A 20,413-nucleotide genomic window follows, 5' to 3' on the forward strand; every position below is an offset into this window, starting at 1 on the left:
CAAGATCTTTACTGAGATTAGGGTTTCATTTCTCTATTGCAGCAATTAGCTAGGGAATGTATAAAAGGCTTCAGGGAAGCAAGTTTGGACTCCAGAGGGGAAAGCACTTTACACCATAGGCAGATAGCAAGAGAGAGGAGGACGAGAGGAGGAAGGCAGGAATACAGAGAGGCGGGGGGGTGGGGGGGAGGGAGAGAGAGAAGGAGGGAGGAAGGGAGGGAGGAACAGAAAGTTTATGTACATAAACCTTTTTTTTTTTTTTAATGTATTGTTGCACCTGGTAGCTAGCTTTACTGACACAGAATTGAGAGCTCTGCTCAGTGCTTAAATAGCTGAGAAACAATGGGATAGTGCAGGGAAGTTAACAATTAACAGTCTCAGCTTAAATTTTGTGACTGCAGGGAACTGGAAACACAGCTGCCTCTCTCTTCAACAAAATCAGGTCTCCTGGTTAAGGGAAGAATTTTTGTTAACATCTTAGTTTCTGAAAAATAAGCAGCTCTGAGTTGAATGACTATCATGCAGTTATGGTTTTAACTAGCCTGCTCATATTTAACTATCTCTGCTCATTTTAAAGAGGGAAGCCGAGAGAGGGGTAATAAGGCTTTAGAAATGTTTTTTACTTTACTTTTTTAAATGAGAGTACAGAGCAAAAAAGGGAACTGAAGGTATCCAGCTGAAAAGAAGCAGCAAGGAAGATGGGTCTGCTGAGTGTGGATTTGTTGATCACGCTTCAGATCTTGCCGGTCTTTTTCTCCAATTGCCTCTTCCTTGCTCTCTATGACTCTGTGATTCTCCTGAAGCACATGGTGCTATTTCTGAGCCGGTCCAAATCTGGGCGCGGTGAGTGGCGGAGGATGCTGACCTCGGAGGGGCTGCGCTGCGTCTGGAACAGTTTCCTCCTGGATGCCTACAAGCAGGTGTGTACACGGGGATGGGGACTGGCAGACTGGGGTGGGTGAGCTGCCATAAACATCCCCATTGTCAACAGAGGAGGGAAGGAATGTCTCTGTGCAGTGAAGGCTGCCTTCTGTTTGATGTGAGACACACAAGCTGAAAGGAGCAATACTGTTAAGGCAGAGACTAAGGGTTCACCAGATCCAGGAGCTGCTGCCTCTCTGTTCTGCCACTAACTCTCTGTGCAGCCATACCAATGCCACTTATTTTAGCCATGCCTCAGTTTCTCCACCAGTAAGAATAATGATTTTGGTGTTTATAAAGTACTTCAGGATCTTCATATAAGAACAACTGTAAAGTACTCTAGATGTTTTCACAGCTGTTTTGTTGTTTGAAATTGTTTGCCATGTGATATCCTCAGAGATTATAGAAAGACTGTATCTTCAGTTAGAGCTCTATATAGGTGGATGTCACCTATGTAACACGCAGAGTTATTTTGAGTAAAAGATAGAAATGAACCTTTGTCATTACACTGGCGTTTCCTGTTGCTCATATATTAATTTTTATATTGGAGGAAGCACCCAAGTAATAGTAAAATTGTGCATGAAGTGAAACAGCCTTTTCTCTTCATGAAGCAGTGACAGAGGGGTATGTCGGAGATTAAAAATGAACTTCATTAGCAGGGTCAGCTGCCTGGTGATTGAAGCTAATAAAGTCAATAGCAGTTATACAACAAGTACTTTTTTTTTTCTTTTAAGTTTTGTACCGACATGACCCTGTGGTACTGCTCACGGTCAGGTCTCATGAGGTAGGTGTAGTTCCCATTTATAGATTGAAAAGGTGGACCTCAAAAGATGAAATTTCTTGCACAGGCTACTCAGTAAGTAGAAGTACCAATTTCAGAGCTTTGCAGCTTCCAAATCAGTGTTTAGCCTGTTAATGTGTTGTCTTATTTAGACTATATAATTTAACATACCCTATGATGTATGAGGTCACAGATGATCTATCCAGATGATAGCTCTGTCTCTTGAAATATTTCATTTTATATTACCTTCACCCAGTCCCCTTTCACTCCCCTTCAATGGCTTTTGTATTTGCTCTTTACCTAGAGATGTTAAGAGCTGGTGGTGTTGGTGATAGCTGGCTTTTTGATAGGTAATACAAGCTGCTTAGCCTGAAATCCAACCCATGGGGACATTAATTTTCAGTGTAACACAAATGTAAGTAACATACTTTTGCCAAATGGGTCAACCTCTTACTGCCACCCTAGGAATCAGCCAGCTGGCTACTCAAATAAAGTAATGCTGAATGAAGCTTATTATTCTCCTGGCCCTTCCAGTTTCCTTTTTTAGTCTCTTCACAGACATAAAGTAAGTAAATTTTACAGTGGCCTTGTTAAATGGCATGGTGAACACACTTGTTGCCCTTTCACAGATGAGGCATGGTAGTACAGTTAACACATGACTTTGTCCAAGTTTCAGTGGAAGTTGGTAGCATGGCCCTGAAATAGCCAGCCTTCGAGTTTCCACATTTACAACATGTATGTGGGCCATGGTCTGGAGAAGATGTGGAGCTGTAATGATCCTTGTATCTATGACACATTTTCAATCTCATTTTAGCTAAATATCACAAAATGATTTAAAACAAAGCTGCCGCATGCCTTTCTACACTGTCCAAAGTCATATTTTGCCTTTTCCTCATTACTTTTGATTTCAGCCATGGAAGCTACAGGAGGGTGACTCTATGCTATTTTTGGTCTTAGCATTGAAACTCATACCTTGAACTTTGGTAGTTAAAAACTCTGCCTTATCACCATTAAAAAACCTAGGTTGTTCAGGGCAGTCAGGATTTAAAGTCCCTAGAATGAGTTCTGTGTCTCAATGAACTCAGTCGAAAAATGCATATAAACATAACCAACATAACCGTATCACCTTGTTCCAAAAAGGAGAAAAAAATCTATTTATTCTAGCTGTCCTTAAGATGAAACTAACTGACCAACACTTCATGGGAAGACTCTTAATAGAATAGAATTTCTTAATAGAATTATGGGCTGTAAAGACAGAGTATCATTGGAAACCCTTGATTTTCACAGAAAAGTGGATAAATGCAAAAATCAAATTATAAAGGAGACACAATAAACTGAGGAGCAATATTAGGAGAAGAAAAGTCATCACCTCCACAACAGAAAAAAAAATTCTGCTGCTTCTGTAAGAAAGAGAAAGGAAGAAAACTTTCAGCTGCAAAGGTATACTGGTAGAGTTGAAAAAAAATTGGATATACCTTGTTTTGGCATGTTTAAAAGGCATGAGAAATAATGCAATATGTTAAAGACTGTCCCACAAAGCATCTTTTCCCTAAAATAATCTTTTTCTAAATCCTGAGTAGGACTGCCTGGTTGTGATATCTTAATCTTAGGCAATTAATGAGGGTATGATAGGAAAATGTTAGGAAATCAGGATGCTAATGTGCATGGCAAAATACAGTCTACACCACAACTGTGATTGCTTATTGCTTCAATTTGCTAGCTGAAGCCAGGTATTAGCAAAGTACTTAAGTAGGTGCTTAAGCTCATTCTATTGAGGAGTATTTGTAAGATAATCATCATTTTTCAGCTAGAACAGCAGAATTGCAGATATCTGAGATAAACCAAAGCTATACTGCCAGTTAAAGAAGATTGGATTAAAGCATTAACTATGCTTGCTTCTACCATGTTTTGTGTCACTTACACAGAGCTCTCTCCCAGTACATTTCAGAACATCATTAACAAAATTACTTGGTGTAAAATTTTCATTCACATCAAAAATTATTGGAAGCCATTCCAGAAACACCCAGTGGGTAGATACTTGATTATGGAATAAAGTAAATTTATTACAGGAAAGGAGTTCTGCCTGGAAAGCACACAGCCCGTCCTAGAATCTATTTTGTTTCAACACTAGTGTGTAAAAGAGATGATCTTGGAACAGAGTGTATTTGAAAAGAGCTATCCTGATGCATTTTCTCTCCTAGAAAACCTTTTGAATATCTTACCCAAATTTCAACTCCTTTTTGTTTTTCTTGTTGTTGTTATCTTAATAACAACCAAATCACTTCACATGACTTTTTTTTTCCTTTTAATTATATTATTGCACATGACTTTTTTTTTTTGCAAATTTTTAATAGGCAAGATTACCTAGCAACAACTGAAGATTTTAAAAACCTCAGTGGGGAAGCAATGCAGAGTTTGTTGTACTGTATATATTCAGTATTTTTTTATTGGAACATTCTGTATGTTTTTTTTTCTCCACATTTTACAGTCCCAATAGAATCAACATGATTTATCTTTTGTTTATTTTTATTTTCTTATGCAAATTTTGTCAGTGATTAATATGTATCTTTTTAATTCCTTAGCTCTTAGTTCAGTATCTGTCACACTCAGTGTTGACATTGTCTCCACTGTACCAGATTTCTGATTTATAGAACATCCACCTCCTATACTTTTCTAAGAGGCAAGTGTGTCTTACATTACAATGAAGGAGTCTTTAAGACCAGATTAATTGTCTTAATACTGATAATTAGAGCTAATAGCCAATTTCTTTAACTTCGCATAATTGAAAGAGTGCAACTATTTTATTTTAATGTTATTTTTCTAATTTACATTTGTGTTCTGTTTATCTACAGAAGTGAGTGGATTGCTTCCTGAAGAGCAAGTCATGTATGTATGTGTGTGTAGGTATTTACACGTTCATATGTGTTTGTATGTATACAGATATATATGTGTGTGTATCTGTCTCTCTCTATATGTACATACATATATGTATATGTGTATAAATGCAAAAATACACACACAAGCATACATAATCTGCTTTTTCAGGAGTCAGTCCTCTCTTTTCTCTGTATATGTATACACATATATATGTATATGCATACAAATAGATAGATATGAATTCAACTACACTATTGACAACAGAAAAAAAACCCAGAGATTTTTGGGAGGGCATTAATGTGCCTTCTGCATGATTTATATAGGTCATCTGTACAAATGCCAGTGAGGTGTTTGTTTTAGCCCACAGCATGTGTACTCAATGTTTGATATTGCTTACAGAAATACAGAGAAAAAACTAGAGAAGACTTTAAAAATCCACTGTATTTACTTTTAAAATTTTTTTTTTACCTGCTAATTTCCATGCTTTATTTAGTACTGGAATTAATCTGCTTTCTGAGATTCCAAAGGTGAGAAATTGTAATCTCAAAATGGTTTTTAAAGGGGTACCAAAAAGGTTGCACCCTTTAGCAGTGCCCAGTGGGGAGGCTTCATGCTCAGAGCTTTACCACAGCCAGATAAGAGTTGTGTTTCAGTAATGTGGAGTTACTGTTCCTGACCTCCAGTGGAGACCTGTAAGGTTATTCTTGAGTAAATCTTTCATCTTCTCCATTTCAGTGTAAGGTCCTTAGGAGAAAGATGTTAATGGCATGTCCTTGAAGCAGCCAAGTGCTTAGGAATGTTGTGGTGCACCTATGGGGGTAACAGGCATGTATACATGTATACACACATGTGTAAATGTATGTTACAGCCCTCAGAAGGATGCCAGTATCTCAAGCGATGGATCGTGGTGGGTGTGTGTATGCACTTGTAAAGCATTTTACTGTCTTTAGAACAGGTCAGCAGCAAGTTCTGGCATGACAGACCCAACATAGAGTGAATGGTTGGCTCAGGAGCCCAACTTCTCAGCTTAGGTCCAACTCTGGATGTAACAGCAACTAAACTGGTTCAGTAAACACCCAGTGGGATTTTCCTCAGATTTCAGGGAAGCAAAATTAACTTACCTTTGGTTACTTATGCCTGCCTGATAGGGATATAATTTATTCATAAAATAAATCAGTATGTGAAGTAGGACAGTCCGAAAACTGTCATGATAAGAGCATGCTACACAGTAATATCACAAAGCTAGACATAAAACTAATATAATGGCATGATTCTTTACCTGCTGTTTGGCTGTCTTTTTGCTTTTTGGGGAAAGCCTTTAAGGGTTGAAACAAAGATATAACCTCTATAATTATTAGTATTGAATTTGTCTGTCGAGGTAAGGAAGTGTCTCTCTGCATCTGAGAGTGATAAAGAGAATTTGTGAAAGAGAGCATGTGGTATAGTTTCAGGGTTTAGAACTAGACATTGTGTGTTATTAAAAATATTTTATTGGTTTTCAAAAGTTCAGCTTTAGCAGAATTGTTTTCACTGACATTTGCAAATGAAAACAATCTTGAAAGAAGTGAGAAAAACAAAACAAAACCACAATTAAAACCTTTCCCACTGTGTTTGGAACATAAATTCAACAGGATTTGAATTTGTCATTGTCATTATTTTAAAATATTGTCATTATTATTAATATATAATCATGTTTGTTATAGTAGTGTCTAAGGAACAACCTAGACCAGGGACCTATTGTACTAGGCAGTATCCTAAACGAGGAGCAGACAGTTTGTTCCATGGAGTTTACAGTTCAAAGACTCGAGACAGACAAAGGGCTGGAAAAGGAATGTGATGACTCTTATCCCTAATAGAATCTCATTCTACTGGTTTCATTTTGTGGATCTAACTCCACTTCCTTGACATTGACTCTTTGCAGTCTTCCAGTTTCACCCCTATGTGTGAAAAACCGATGGAAAGGACTTGCCTTTTCTTCAAACCCTTGTGAAAGCCTTATTCAGCTGTGGTAGACACAGAAAATTCTCTAACAAGTACCAGCCATGAAAAGGATTGTACCTGATACTTGGGCTCAGCCTAGTTCTGCTTCTGTAACAAAATGCCCACTGTGTATTCATACAGTGCTAAAGCTGAGTTAAAAGAAAAAAAAATTCAATTTAACTTCAAATGTCCTCCAGGTGCTGACTAACACAGGCTGGGGAAAACCCCTGTTACCTGTAGATAGAGTCCACAGGGGCAGCCAGCGGCCCAGTGGCCACAGTGTTGTAGGCTATGCTCCCATGCTAAGGGAAACATAAGCCCTTAAGAAAGAAGCTTGCTGTGTGCTTCCTGATCAGAGGAACTAAAATTATCCATTTTCATTTAAGAGAGTGCAAAGCAAAAGGCTCTTTTATATTTTCCCTCTGCCATGCATGCTTATTTTAGGACTGGCAGTTTTTAAGTAAAGAGAGTAGCATTTGACTAGTTATTTTTATCTGGACTCTACCCTTTTATTTTGCATCCCATTTCCTTCCTTCACCTTCACATACCTGATCCTGAATAAAAGACTCTGGACTCTGGGAGAACTCCAGTCAATTCCAGTCTCTGCTCTCCAATTCAAGTAATCAAGTCTCTTAAAACAAGTTGCCACCTCCCCATGAAGAGCTCCCTCTCCCACATGCTACTCCAGACAAGGGCTTCTTGTAATTATCATCCATTACAAATCTCTGTCATGTAAATAAAGAAAACAAAAATAATAATTTGTATCATTCTCCAGCCAGAGTTTGATTATGATTTGGATAAAACACTTGAGAAATACCAGGCTTAGAGGCTATATTTAGCTGGATGGAATCAAATCATATCAAAAGCAGATAATCTGAAAAGGAGCAAAAAGCTCCAGGAATTCAGTTCATTACAAACCTCTGGACTCCAGTCCCAAGCACATCATGTCCATATTTACATGGCTAATATCACAGACTGCTAATTGTCTGCCAACATGTATTTTCTTTAGGGATTTGACACAGCCTAGTGAATCTGCCAAGCTGTTTGAAAGTCCATCATTCAGGGATTGAAAACCATATTTCTGTGCACAGAATCCTAGAAGGGTTATGCTAAAGCTGATAAAAGCAAAATAAGAAAAATAAAAGGTGAATGGTAAGGTGATATTTTGTCCATGGGACTTTTCCAGTCCTCATAGAGAATGTACAACAAAGTTAGCAGTATGTGCTATTTCTAGCCTGTAGTTTATAAATAGGGCCTTCTTTCCTGCTCCTAAGTCTCCTTCATTTTGCAGTCTGTGTGCTAAAGCATCACCAACCTTATTCCCTGTTTACTCTGTGTGCAAGCTTGGAGAAGGAGATGCAGTACCAAGGCTGTTGAGCAAACACTAAATTCACACAAATGATACAAATTACTGCTTTAGTGGCAGGCTGGTTCTTGCTTTTGTTAATGGCCAGGCTGGCTCTCAGAGTTGGTTGGCCTACCTTGTGTGTCCCATACAGGCTGCCTGGGAGTGGGTGTCTGATTCCTGCCTGGTTTCCACCTCTTCCAGAAGTCTGGCACTGAATGCCCAAATATTCATGCACATAAGTACATGATCGTAGAAATGCTGGTTCGCAAGTGAGGGGAATTCTGCTTGTTTGTTTCTCAGAATTTTTATATTTTGCCTGCCTTTGTGTAAGATTTCAAAAGCGGTTTGGCTGAAAACATGGAGTTTTTTGTTTGTTTTCTCATTGCATTGATTTTCTTTTCCAAGAGCTATTTTTCTTTCAATAAATGACAACAAAGAAGAGAGCCATGACCTACAATGTAGATGATCAGCAATGATATTGTCATCCTGTGTCAATCAGGTTCTGAGCCTGGTGAAATAAAGAGTCCCATTGGGAACGTCAGTGCTTCATCAAGACCAATTAGTGGAGATGCTTCTGCTATGTCTAATCATTAATGACTGGGCAGGACTGCTTTTTGGAGTGCCTGATACTGGCATGGAACAAGGCACCGACCTAATTACTCCTCTACAAGAGCAGAAAATGCCTTGTGAATGCCTGCTTGGCAAAGAAGTCTCATTAAGGCAAAAAAGTCCAACATGAGCACTCCTAGGAACAAAAATTAAATTGATAGGTAACCTGCGGCCATGAGACTTGCTTCACAGCTCTGGGAAGTGAAGAGAACTGCTATAAGGTGACATGGGGTATATTTGCACTTTATTTCCTAAATCCATCTTTTTAGTCAATAAGAAGTATAAGAGAAAGGATGTAAACTTGTATTGTTGGAGAGCAGTGAAATTTGTTGCCATCCTTGATTTCGTTGTTGAATAGTGCTTGATAGGCATCCCCAATGCTGGCATTGGATGGGAGTTTTGCTGATCTGTTCCTTCAGGGTCTGCAAACTCACCTAGGAATGAAACGTTTGATAGACCTAAGTGAAGAGCTGACAATGAGGAGCTTACAGTCCGTAGCCTCTCTTTCTGCTTAATATGATCAAGAAGCAGACTGTGTTTTTTTAGTTCAAGAGTGTTAGTGTATTTTCAGTCATAACAGTTTTGTTAAAAGAAAACCATAAGAGTGAGGGAAAACAGCTGCTCAGATATTTCTTGTTCCCTGAGCAGCTCTGTTCACTGCTCAGTTTTAGCTGCTCCTATCCTTTTTACCTTTATATAACTTTTGCTCTGAAGAGTGCCAGGAAATATCAGAAATTCAAAGTATGTTGCTTGTGACTTATGTGATAAATTGCATGTTATTACTTCTTTTCTTTGACTGGATGAGAGCACACTTCTAAATACTGAGGTCCATTATTCATCAAGAGGGTGGGTGCACCACAGATATTTACATGTCAGGCTTTGCACAAAAAGCATATTTGGGGCAAGAAAAAAACATTTGCTTGGTACTGCAAGAACAGGTAGGTACTCTCTAGGTAAAGAAGGATCTGGTATTTTTGCAGATGTGAAGATGTGTTTCTCGGGATGTGCTTTTTTTTGGTGGTTACCAACTTATCACAGTTTCTGAGTTGTCTAGCTGGCTTATGAATTGAGTGGAGCCTTCAGGATGATTATATGGCTGACACATGATCTTGACCTATGTTATTTCTTTGTTCAAGTCTGGCCCTTTACCTTACTCACTCTTGCTTTGCCTATCTTATTGCATAGAATGCAAGAGAGAAATGAGGTTCTCAACAGCTGCACAGAGTACTTACCACATGCTAAGGTATAGGTGGCCTGTAGCAGCACTTAAGTACTGCAAGATGCATAATGCCACTTCTTAAATGCTACAGCTTGAGTCTCTGAGCTTGCCTCTCTCCACATAGGTCCTTTCTTCTCAAAAATTGGGGTACAGCTTTTTTCCTTCCTTGAGTTCAACGAACAACATGCTCACACAGCAGATCCTAAACTCAGTTATTTCAAGCCCTCACTTGCTTTCAAAAGTGAATGAGCTTAAGGGTTTTTTTAACTGTTACTTGGACTCTAGCAGATTTTACAGAGAGGGGTACCAAAAGCAGATGTGCTTTCTTGGAACATCACTTAATTCTCTTGCCTGCGATGTAGCCACAGCTGCACTTGCCCTGCATGATCTCCATGTGCTTGGCCTAGAGAGGTTTGTAGGTCTTGAGCAGTGTTTCTTTCTGTGGCTCTCTTCCTTTCTGATCTCTGAGTGAGAATGGAAGCACAGTTGTGTCCCAGTTTACCCCATAGAAGAGTAAAAATGAAGTTTATATTGTGTGCTAACATGCTGTGAGGCCATATCACATAGCTGAGAAGTCTGGCAGCTTTAATGACAGTGTCTTACAAACTTTGCTTTGGTAAGACTCTTGCTTCTATAGCTATTTTGGTGAAATAATGCTGAATAGTAATGCATGAATAGGTGTAGATTTGTTCAGGTTGTCGGGTTTCTTATGGAGGAGATACAGGATCCAGTATCTACAACATACTTGCCTCTGGATCTGTGCACAGCAGCAATCACATCATTAAAGCATTCAGCTTTTAACTTGGCTTTTTACTGTGTCTGACTCACCAGGATATGCTATAATGTAATGTAAAATAGAAGTACACCAAAATCAGTTGTTTATTCAATTTTCACCCAGTTCTTATTCAATGGTGAATTCTGTTGACTTCAATTGGAGTGTAGCTTCAGAAATAAATAAATAAAATATGAAAGACTTCAAAATTTGGCCCTAATATGTTTCCTTCAAAACAATACTTCTAAGCATAACAAAATACAGGAGACAGAGATAGAAAGAGTGAGGGAAATGCAAAAGGATAATTGCATCACTGTACTAGAGCATGATGATAAAGACAGATACATAGGAATTGCTGTAGCAGTGCTCATTAAAAACTAATTGTCTTATGTAATAATATTTTGTGGTTCTATAGCAGTTATCAGCTAATGATCTTGGAGCCCTCTGCAGGCTCCACCTCATTCTGGCAGCGTCTTCTGTGAGATGCTTATTATATTGTCTTTTTTCTATAGGCAGGGAAATAGGTCAGGTAAAATTACTTTTCTGCAATTGTCTGTTTGGTCTGAGTTACATATGGGGCTAGAACTGAGAACAGTTAATTTTCACTTCATCTTACTTCAACCATCATATAAATTGTCCCCCTTTTCTGCTGCTTTCCCTCCAGTCATCCTGTAGAGAAATATTTCAGTAGAAGGAAACATGTCACTCAACTCCTGATGAGATTACTGCAACGTGGTTAGAAAACCCTTTGGAGATCACAGTCCGGAATGTTGAAACAGAATAATATACAGAGTGGACATTTGCAGAGATCTCTTATGTTTGGTACTCTTGAGTATTTTTATTCTTGGGCTGCAGGATGGAAGAGAATATATACATGTGAAATCTTTAAAACTCAAAACTGAGAGGCATTGCATGTGTTGTGAAGATCAGGAATACAATGCAAACTGATTTTTAATGAATCAGAAGAATAACTTGAAATGTAGAATGCACTTCAACAGAGCCGTGTGCAAACCACCAAATTCAGTCTGGACTGGTGAGATACCCAAATCCATGATGGGGAACAAATAGAAAGGCAGAAAAGGGACCTTGAAAAAGGGACTGAGGCACCATAAACAATTCTCACTATCAATCTCCTAATCATCAGTCTACAGTTCTTCCGAAAGAGTACTGCTATTTTGTAAAAAGCAAATATCTGGGATGTATAAAACGTGTAGCCTGTGAGAAACATGAAGTAATTGTCTGATTATTCTGAGAATTACTAAAAACACTTCTGAAGTTTTGAACACTGTCTTCAAGGAAGACATGAACCAAGTAAAGAGAATTCAGAGGATGGCAGTGAAAAGAAGTCATGTCTAGACTACTTGTCTCACAGATACAAGTTAGGATAAATTGGAGGTAGTCTATCTGAAAGCAAACAAGAATCTGCAAATGCATAAGGGTGAACAGTACTATGTGTGTACTGGACAGGAAAGACAGGTCTCAGATCAAATTTTTTAACAATAAAGAAGTAGTATACCTGTCAGGAATGACACATTTCCCTGTACTGTGAGCGGAGATGGAATAAATGAGCTTTTTGTAGCTTCTGCTTTTGCTGATTTGAAATATCTCAATGCTAGTGTCCAGGCTGGTAGTTAGGTGTACTTTTTAAGCAAGTGACTCTATCTATTTAAAGAGGGTGGTCATAAAGATACCGGACAAGCAACCTATACTAATTTGCTATGTTTTAATCTGTTTTGCCATCAGGTGAAGTTGGGAGGAGAAGCCCCAAACTCCAGTGTAATCCATATAGCCAAGGACAGTGATGGCAGCAGTAGCAGCTGGAAAAGTGTTGGTAGCAAGTGTGGAGCCAAATGCCACCTTCTGGATTTTGCCAACTCTGAGAGGCCACTTGTGGTCAACTTTGGTTCTGCTACCTGACCACCGTTCACAAGCCAGCTGTCGGCCTTCAGCAAGCTGGTGGAGGAGTTCTCTGGTGTGGCTGACTTTCTGTTGGTCTACATCGATGAGGCTCATCCATCAGATGGCTGGGCTGCCCCTGGCATCTCCTCCTCTTCATTTGAAGTTAAGAAGCACAGGAACCAGGAAGACCGATGCGCAGCTGCTCATCAGCTCCTAGAGCACTTTTCCTTGCCACCTCAGTGCCAAGTGGTGGCTGACTGCATGGACAATAATGCTAATGTGGCCTATGGGGTTTCATTTGAGAGAGTATGCATTGTGCAGAGACAAAAAATTGCCTACCTGGGAGGCAAAGGCCCCTTTTTCTACAATCTGCAGGAGGTTCGGCTTTGGCTGGAACAAAACTTCAGCAAAAGATGAAATCCACTCTCTACAGAAGCTGTGTCAACAGATGTGTCCCTTTAAGATGATGTAAAAGGGAAAAAAAGAAAACATATGCTGGTTTGAATAAAGCCTTTCAGAAGATTGCAGGAGAACATGTTTGATAACAAGGTCAAATGAATGTTAACTAGCAAAATAAAATGAAACGACAACCTAACTACACAGAAACATTATTGTATGGAAGAAAAAAATTCCACTCCTGCGCCCGCTACAGGACAGAAGAGGTGAAGAGGCTTCTGCAAAAAGGTGCTGCTGGTGAGTGGTGAGATAAGACCTGTCTTGCAGTAACCTGTCTTATGAAGCGTCGGCTCTAGGGTGAGCCAGAAGTGTTGCTGGTGGGAATGCAATCCATTGAAAGGCAATGCTGTGCATTTCATCGGAAACTTTTCTTTACCCTCCTGCAAGTGACCTGGGAGGAGCCAGGGGGCTTGAAATAACTTTGCATAGAAATGCAGTGAAGTGTGTCTCTCTCAGTAGAGATTTTATTGTTCAGAGGCTACAAGAACCACCATGCAGTGCATCCTGCAGGCAGACTGGCTGCTGAGATCAAGGTGAAACATTGTATGCTGACATTTGTACTCTCTATGGACGCATCTGCATATCATATTAATTATGTAATTCTATTGATATGTTTGTACTCAGTATCCAAGCCTGTGCCTGTTGAGAAAGACATTAAAATCTATGGAGTTGGACAAAAAGACAAATGTCATCAAACAAGCCCGTTACAATTTGAAAACTAAAAACCCTGGACTATTTGTTACAAAACAGGGGGAATCATCTAAATCGTGCATCATGAGACAAAGTTCAGCTGATGCCAACCAACCCTCAGTTCTCAGAGCTGACAGCACACATTTATTAATATTCTCTGGTTCTCTTTGTTTCTTTACTCACCTTGAACTCCTGTCTAGCAATAGGCTTAAACGTAATTTCATTTTTATCTTTTTAAAAAATAACTTATTTCTCTCTTTTATTTTTATTTGAGGTAATGATCTTACAGATGTATTTTAGTGAAGGGGGAACTTATGCACAACTTTACCTCATTGAAATGGAAACCTATACTGTCTTTTACCCTGTTAATTGTAGTCACGCTGATTTTTGCTCTCTTAGATACTTGCAACTAGTTTATAGCTAAGTTAATTTGTTTGGAAGTTCATTTGTTTGTAGCTTTAGAACTGATTAGCTGCAGTTCTGCTATTAGATGAGTCTGTTTCACTCATGTTCTCAAAAGCCTTCCCAGAGATACAGGGAGGACAAATAGTGTGAATTTATGTGAATAAGTGTAAAAGATGGCAGAATTTCGTACAAATGGGTCTGAGGAATTATTAATTATGTTTAGAGATACTATCAACTTAAAGTATGCATTAAGTTTAGGTATTTCTAAAAGTAAAATGATTAAATCAAGCCTGATGAAAAGGCACGTTTGCAATGTGCTAACCCATTAGAGCTGATAAAAGAAAACCTGCAAGGAGACGGACTATCCAATTTTTCTCTCAATTTGGGCGGACACATGAAACAGATAAACAGGATTAAGTAGCAAAAATCAAATTAGTTCTTCTAATTTCTTATCCTGCCAGTTGTCAGGAGTGTGATATATTAATACTAACATAGGGAAGAACAGAAAATACATAAATATTTTCATTCTCACAATTTCCTTTTAATATTATGTATTTCTTCCTGTTTGGCTGTTGGTCAACTCAGCCAACGTACATTTGGAAATGTGTTTTCAAGCACAGATCTCAAATGACAGTGATTTCTCCCTTATTCACATTCATGCTTCCCTTCCTTTTCGTATTTTCCTCAGCACACAGTTAAACATATACACACACTTCCACAGTTGGTAATGTGTATCAGAGAAGGGTGTAAAGAACAGTCTGCAGACCTTCTGGTGAGCTGCACTTCCCAGAAGGCATGTGTCTATATGCATGGGTATATGTATGTATGCATTTATGTATACATATATATCTCATAAATTTTCATGTATGTGTATGCATACTCATGCACCACAGTGGTGTCTAAGACCAATAATAACAATTATTCTGTCCTCCCATTCATTAATGTTGCTGTAACTCATTCAGTATGGAAGATTATTATTATACATTTGCATGAGTAACTGGACTGTACAGCTGAAATTATAAACCTAATATCAGAGAAACAGTAACATAGTTAAACTACGTGCTTTATTTAACCCAGTGTCCTACCTTTGACTGTATCAGATGCTTCAGAGGAAGGCGCAATAATTTCTTCTGAATTTTTCATTAGCTTCAGCCCTTTTTTTTTTTGTCCTGTCTAATGTCATTGTTAGTGTCTCATCATCCCTATGAGAGGCTGATCCTAAGTTTTGAGATCTAAATAGTTCTTGAGGTGGAGAATGCCAAAATAAAAACCCATTATATTTAAGAACAAAGAAAAACAAGTAAAACCAGATTTTTTTTTCCAGATTTATATTGACTGCTCTCCAATGTCAGTCTCATCTCTTGCTCTTATATGCTAAACCAGTATAAATAGGAGCGATCTCATTTTTTCTCCTGTATGTCAGCAATTATATGCTCTATATGGAAAACTACATATTTTTTGTTTGCTTCTTAAGCCAAACAATAATTCGCATCCTTATGCAGGTCCATATTCTTTGCCTGTCTCTGACTCCCTTCTGGTTCTACTACACTGTCTTTTTACTCAGGTGAGTAAAGATCTAGATGCTACTCCAAGTGAAAATATGTATTCATACACACAGCACAATATATTTTTCTTATTATATCTGTTCACCTCAAACCTTACTAATTCATAGCAATACATAGCAGCTCCAGAGTTTTTGTAAAACTTAACCTAGTAAGTCTGTTTTTCCTTTTTTTTCCCCATCACACAGTTGAAGTTTGAACTGTTTGTCTGGAAAATGCTAGCCAAATGTTTAGCACAACTGTTGAAACATACCTTTATCTCAGAAGAGTGAGCCTGAGTTAGTAATTCAGTTAGTTAATATCCTTTTGCATATCTAAAGTATTTTTCAAGTCCATTTTCTCTTTTTGAATTGCCATTTTTTTGTGTTATTTGTAGTTGTCTGTTCATCACATAGAATAAAGGAATTATAAAATTTGCTTCTGCAAATGGGAAATCCACAGTGATTTTCCACAAGAAAAAATACACAATAACTTAATTTCTTTCTTGAGAACATGAATGCCTTACCCTGCCCAAAAAGTAAAGATAATTCATTCCAGCTGATTATCAAGCAGAAATATATTCTGCAAATTCTTACATTTCTCCAGAAAATTTATGGTCAAAAGCAGGAAAAGTATTTCAAAGAGAAATGGGTTTTGATGAAATATCTTTAGTAAGTAGCTAATAGAAATAAAAGCTCTTAATTTTCTTTTTGGTTGACAAAATCAAAATATTTTATAGAAAAGGTTTTAAATTAAACTTCATGCACCATCCTCAGTTAATGATAGAAATAGCCATATGTCAGATACCCCAAGTAACAGTGGGTTGGTTTGAGTCCAGGCAGAAATTTTGCTATCTTGCTAGCATTGTACTTAACTCTTGTCCTAGTCTGTTGTGAGGTTGGATTTGCTTTTGTCTGTTACTCTCACTTTTCAGGGCACTAAAATCATATTACTCGAGGTGCTTCAGTGTGACATGCATATTGAGCAATAGCTCACAAAATAGCTGCCTGAAAGCATTCTGGAAGGCCACTGTAATAGAAACCCCAATACTGTGTCTCAACATTGGTATGGGAAACTTCCAGTACTTTTGCATTTTGAGCAAGGTAAAAAGCTATTGTGTGCTATTATCCTACACTGTTTCGTGCTTAGCATCATTATTTAGCACTGTATAAAATGAATGCAAAACATTTTGTACAGATGAAAACAATAATGTTTTGCTCTTGCTTGTGTAGACAATGACATAAATTTAAGCCAGCAGGAAAACATGCACTGTCTATTAAAAAGAAAGAAATATATTATAAAATATATTGTTGAACAACTGTCTGAACACTTTGGAAAAAAAAAAGCAATCATTTTTATGAAGGTGATCTTGGTGGGGAAGCCCACAAAGTTTCTCAAAAAGCTATCAGTGCTATGTGTTCAGGTGCGTGTGGGAAAACGGCTTTTCTGTGATGTGGAGTGTAGGTTTCTGTATGTGTGAAAGTGGCTTTTTTGTGGTATGGAGTGTAGGTTTAAGAGTTTTAAAGACTTTCATTCAGTGCTATAACCAAAGCAATAAGTGGTATTGGGTAGGGAATATTGGCCAGTTTTGTTCAACTCTACACCAGTCTATGCTGGATCCATATTCAGTGACCTTTGTGCCCAATTTGGAGGCTTTAGAGAAGAAAGACTGGGGTGAGACAATGAATGCTTGTGTGCTTATGAAGATCACCAACAAAAGAGTAATTAACTCAGTTGGCGTTCAGATGCCCTCACATTGGCATTTTTCTGTGCACCTTAGTGTTTCTGTATTTGAAAGAGGGGTCTCTTTGGGGCTGCTAGTAAGATCACTGGGATGTAGGTGCCTGTGTGTACTGACTATATGTGTGTCATTGTTTAAATGTCAAAAATACACTTTGCAGGACAGCCAGCAAAACTTTGTTACAATATGGTGCTCCATGAAATGTGCTTTCTAGATTTGTTTTTATTGTATTACAATAAATTGTAAAGGAAAATACACCTCTTCTGTGTCTTCTTATTCTCATATTGATTATTAATATGCAGTGGAATCTTGACATTAGATCAAGGAAACTTAGAACTGTATTTAATACAGTAGTCTATGCCACCCTGGCTGGATCTTAAGCAATATGAGCAAATCCCATTATAAATGGTGGGACTGAATGTTGGTTAAAGAGTTTGATCACAGACAAATCAACTTCAGCTAATCTGAATATCATTTCCATGATTTATTACTTGACTCACTGTATATGCCTATGTACTTCTAATGTTCATGTTAGTGAATCCACTGGCTTAAATGTGTTTTACAGAGGTAATGTGAAGTGGAAACACATTGAGTGAGCATCCCGTTCAAATCTACCTTATTCTGCGTGGCTGCCTCACAGGTAGTCTGTTTAATGTGAAAGTCTGTGCATGTGTTTCTGTGGAAAAGCCAACACACACAGCGCATACAGGGTCTGCATCCTCTAAAGAGCATGATCTGGCTGTACCTGCACTTGTGCTTGTTGGAGCATATACATAAATCAGACACATGTGGGCTGCAGTATGGGTATGGTATTTTCTGCCCAGAATGCCACATGTAAATACTTCTTGCAGAAATATGTGAATAACTTGCTTCACTTTCTTTCTTATTCCACACCAGTGTCAAGATGTCCTAGCTGTTCCTCTGCTTCCCTTGGCCATACCAAACTAAGTATTAATAAGATATTCTAACCAAGGATCCAAAGATAGCAGATTTCCTAGTCCACATAAAACATTCTCCCTTATTCAGTGGGATGGATGGGAAGGAAGACAGGTCTCAAACACCAGGAGTTTCCAGGGCTGTTGAACAAAGGGATGGATGAGCTCCCAGGACCACCATACCGTAACCCTAACCCTAACCCTGAACACGTACATGACCTGAAACTTAAAATGGTTAAACTGTAAAAGATAATTTTTCAGAAGAAACTCATCTGACATTCCCTTCTCATAACGATAAAGGTATATCCAAAGAAAGTCTTAAATGTAAGCAATAATACTTAAGCAACAATATTTTAGTGATTAATCAATAGTACTCACAAGTCTGGTTAGTAAGCTGGCATTAAACAGTTGCATTTCAGTGTGATGCAAACAACTGAATTATTTTTATTGTTAAGGTTTGCTGCAAAAAAGTTTGTCTGAACCTTTAAACAACTTTTATATTTAATTTAAGGGCTTGAATTCACCATGTGAAGACACCTGGAACTTAGGCACTTGGTGAACCAGATTTGAGTTAAGCATCTGGCACCAGTTTGACGCTGCAGCTACTGCTCTTGCCTGTAAGACCAAGGCCTGTCTGTGTAGTTTCAACCATGAGGAACCCAAAATTAAAGGCTGTTTGACAGATGGTTTTCTCAGTGCTATAATGCTAGTATAGTTTCTGCATATGTCAGGTAGACCAAATAATATTTTCCATATAGTGAAGCTGCGTGATTGACCTTTGTATTTCTCAAGTAAAAAGGGCTTGCTGTGGTATAAAATTATGATTATTGACTAAACCCAAAATTTTCTCAAGCAAGGAGCATTAATTTCTTGATGTCCTTATTCCTAAGGTTGTAAATAAAGCCAGGTAAGTGTCTGGTAATCCAGACTCAAGGAGAATAAGAAATATAACTGAAGACTGGTTCACTTCTACATGTTTAACATGCTTAATTATGCAAACTGGCACACTTTCAGTTGGCTTTCCTTTTTCTGTTTGTTTGGGAGGGTTGGGGTTGTTTGTTGTTTTTTTTAACTGGGGAGATATTACAAAAATGTAAGCACAGGACTAATATTTAGAAAAAAGGTAATTAAAAATCAGAAAACAGATGTGCTCTATCTGCAGCACTTGTCAGAACTTCTCTTGCTTTGTTCTTGACTACAGACCCTTGGAGCTTGTGTTGTTCTGCAGCATATGAAAGGGGTGTGTGTCAGAGAAGATCAAAGAAGAGCGTGAGCCTTGGAATCAGCAGTGGAAGAGTAGAATATATACCAAATTAGCCCTTTCTTCACCTCAAGTAGTTGGATGTCTTATTCCTGCAGACTTATTTATGAGTGCTTGGAGTGTCTCCTTAAAAAACAAAATGTAATTGCCTTCAAATTGACTTGGGCAGCTATCCAAGTTTTCTTCAAAAGATCAGACCTTTGAGCGTACACACACACATGAAACAATAGCTGAACTTGCCCTAGGTAGGATAATAATTACAAGACAGATTAGATCTCATATGCCTTTAGGCCCTATCTCACATGGAAGAGCAGGTTTGGGAAAACAGCTACAGAATGTTTTTGACTATTTCCACAATACATTAAGAGTATTTTGTTCATCTTTTTCTCAATCATTGGTTGGTATCAGTGAGAGGATAAGAACATTCAGCTGACCACTGGTTGGTTCTTCTTCATGTTGTCCCAACACTTCTGCAGTTACAGGTCCAACCCCTCTAGATGTCCTGTTGCAAACTGGCACAGGATTGTCCCTTGCAATACATTATCTAGGGCTTTCTCCATTCTCATTTTAAGTGATAACACTTGACTGCTTTAAAGTACTATTTACAAGTTCTGCTACCTTCATATGAAAGTTTCTGGGTTTTTTTTCTAACTGACAGGATAAAACTTTATTTCCCTTTTCTGAGTTTTCTGAGACACCCGATCTCCCTTGTTACTAACTGAAAATCATGCAAACAAACCACATACATTTATCCAGGCTGTCATCCAGCCCAATTCTCCCAAGTTTCCTGTTTCTCAGCCCTTTGCTTTAAACCTTAGACCACACTGCCTAGTCCAAAATCTATTTAAAATATCACTTATGTATAAATAAGGTTTAGAGCAGTCATAGGACTTTTAAAATCCCAGGTATGAAAATCAATAGCCTATATTCTTTGTGTTTTGCAAATCCAGGAGCCATTTGAAAATACCATCCAGGTTT

General features: G+C 38.2%; 1 protein-coding gene across 2 annotated transcripts; it reads left to right on the forward strand.

Annotated features, from left to right (window-relative positions):
- Positions 1-698: 698 nt before the first annotated feature.
- On the forward strand, positions 699-17,496 carry DIO2 (iodothyronine deiodinase 2). 2 transcript variants are annotated; one of them, XM_031048806.2, is made up of 2 exons: positions 699-920; positions 12,251-17,496. In XM_031048806.2, exons 1-2 carry the CDS (start codon positions 699-701, stop codon positions 12,866-12,868), a joined length of 840 nt encoding a protein of 279 aa, XP_030904666.1. In that variant the 3' UTR covers positions 12,869-17,496. The 2 variants fall into 2 exon arrangements, with proteins under 2 accessions (XP_030904666.1, XP_012984475.1); XM_013129021.1 differs by having other exon boundaries at positions 12,251-12,823.
- The last annotated feature ends 2,917 nt before the right edge of the window (positions 17,497-20,413 follow it).

The sequence above is a fragment of the Melopsittacus undulatus genome, chromosome 4, assembly GCF_012275295.1.
Source record: "Melopsittacus undulatus isolate bMelUnd1 chromosome 4, bMelUnd1.mat.Z, whole genome shotgun sequence".
Lineage (NCBI taxonomy): Eukaryota > Metazoa > Chordata > Aves > Psittaciformes > Psittaculidae > Melopsittacus > Melopsittacus undulatus.